Source organism: Sinocyclocheilus anshuiensis, unplaced genomic scaffold (genome assembly GCF_001515605.1).
Source record: "Sinocyclocheilus anshuiensis isolate Anshui unplaced genomic scaffold, SAMN03320099.WGS_v1.1 scaffold1885, whole genome shotgun sequence".
NCBI lineage: Eukaryota > Metazoa > Chordata > Actinopteri > Cypriniformes > Cyprinidae > Sinocyclocheilus > Sinocyclocheilus anshuiensis.
The window spans coordinates 23,645-25,410 of record NW_015542322.1 but is presented as its reverse complement, the minus strand read 5'-3'; the positions used below and the strand labels follow the sequence as shown (position 1 = coordinate 25,410).

The following is a 1,766-nucleotide window of genomic DNA, read 5'->3' as shown; positions in this document are numbered from 1 at the left end:
CATAAACACATTTCATTACACCAAATACACAAAATAAAGTTATTTTTAGCAACGTCATATGACCCCTTTAAGGAAAAGCATGAATCTCCTCTGAAACTCTTTGTCTGGTCATCTTTTAGGATTTTATCTGATGTCCCCTTCTGAGTTTGAGCGGTTTTCTCTCTCCACCCGCTGGGTGGTGGAGCCTCGTTGTCTGGTTGAGGCTCCCCTCCAGATGAGGCCCAAGAACCCATCAAGTCCCGTCCACAGGGACCAGCCGGATGGAGTAGCTACTGAACACAGGTGTGTGTGTAGTTGTGTAATAGTTCAGAATCCGTTATTCCTTTCCTGTTGTTAAGGATTGACAAAAGTGTTTTTATATTGATGTTTGTTTGTTTGTTTTCTGTTTTTCTAGAAATTTCAAAAGGGAGAGTGAAGGATATGGTGAGATTCAGTGTGCTTTTTCCAAATCTGTGTGAATTGTGCAAACTAAGCATCCAATACTAAAAAAATGCATGTTCTTAGCGCTTTGTTGAATGCTTCTCCATGTTATTCTCAGAAGTCACTCATGCAAAAGACTTTAGTCTGTACTTACGGACACAATCCGTAATTGATGAACCAATGCCACAATAATACTTGGAATTTTGTTAAAAACAAAAGTTATATATATTAAGAGTCATATTATTAGCCCCAAAAACATACTGGTATTATACACACACACATATATTGTGTAAACAAAAACTTTTATTTTGGATGTGATTGTTTGACAGCACTAATTATAATACAGCCTTCAAGTGAACTCGTAATTTTGAGTTTTGCGCTTGTGATTAGACAAACTGCAACTGACCAATCACAATCAAGTATTCTAAAGTTATAAGTTGATTAGGTGCACTGGAAGGCAGTGTTTCATTATATTATATTAATATTAATTTATATATAAATTTTGTGACCAATTGTTGTTATTGTTAACTAAGACTATCAAAAACGTGTTTTGTTAATTGAAATAAATTATAAATGTAAATAAACTAAATAGGAATATTTTTTTTTTAAGTAACGAAACAAAAAATGACCAAAAAAATAATTTAAATTGAAAATAAAATGAAAGCACGAAATATTAAAATAAAAGCGAATTCAAAATATTAATGAATACTATTATAGTACATAAACTAAATACTACAATTAATTTAAAAGCTAAGAAAAATTCAACAAATCACTTAATTACTTACATAAAACATTTTTTAACTTAAAAAAAAAAATTAAAATAAAACCTTAATTCAAAATATTAATAAATACTATTATAGTCTATAAATAATACTAAGATAATACTGTTGTGGCTTGCCAGTTGCATCAATTATGAATTGTATTCATAACTCCTCCTCAGAGTGTTTGCAAGCTTTCGCCTGACTGATCAATGTGCTTGTGTGTTCCAGAGAGTTCTGCTAGACAAGTAATGGAGCATGCTTTGCTCAACGATGAGAGTGAGTACATGAGGATCAGCAGTTAGACAGCATATTGCGGAGTAGTTTAGAAGTAAAGTAAGAGCAGTAGAGCAGTATCAGATTGTTTGTATCTCTGCTTGCTGTGGATGTGTGACATGCAGATGACATGCAAATGGCTTAAAACAATAATCTAAACTAGGGCTGCACGATAAATCGCATGCGATATTTAACGCGCATCTTATCAGTAAAGCCGGTTCTGTAATCAGCGGTAATTCTTCATCACGTTAGCTTTCACATTGAGCAGCATTTACTACACAGAGCCGTTGTTCACTGATGAGCTGCGCAAAA

General features: G+C 33.4%; 1 protein-coding gene across 2 annotated transcripts in view; it reads left to right on the top strand.

Annotated features, from left to right (window-relative positions):
• llgl2 (LLGL scribble cell polarity complex component 2) overlaps window positions 1–1,766 on the top strand; it is a 33,298-nt gene that overhangs the window by 28,278 nt on the left and 3,254 nt on the right. Inside the window, exons 21-23 of one of the 2 annotated variants that reach the window (XM_016489314.1) lie at window positions 120–282; window positions 395–423; window positions 1,410–1,457. In XM_016489314.1, coding sequence (XP_016344800.1) covers window positions 120–282; window positions 395–423; window positions 1,410–1,457 — 240 coding nt within the window. The remainder of the gene's footprint in view (window positions 1–119; window positions 283–394; window positions 424–1,409; window positions 1,458–1,766) is intronic. The other variant, XM_016489315.1, reaches the window with a different exon arrangement.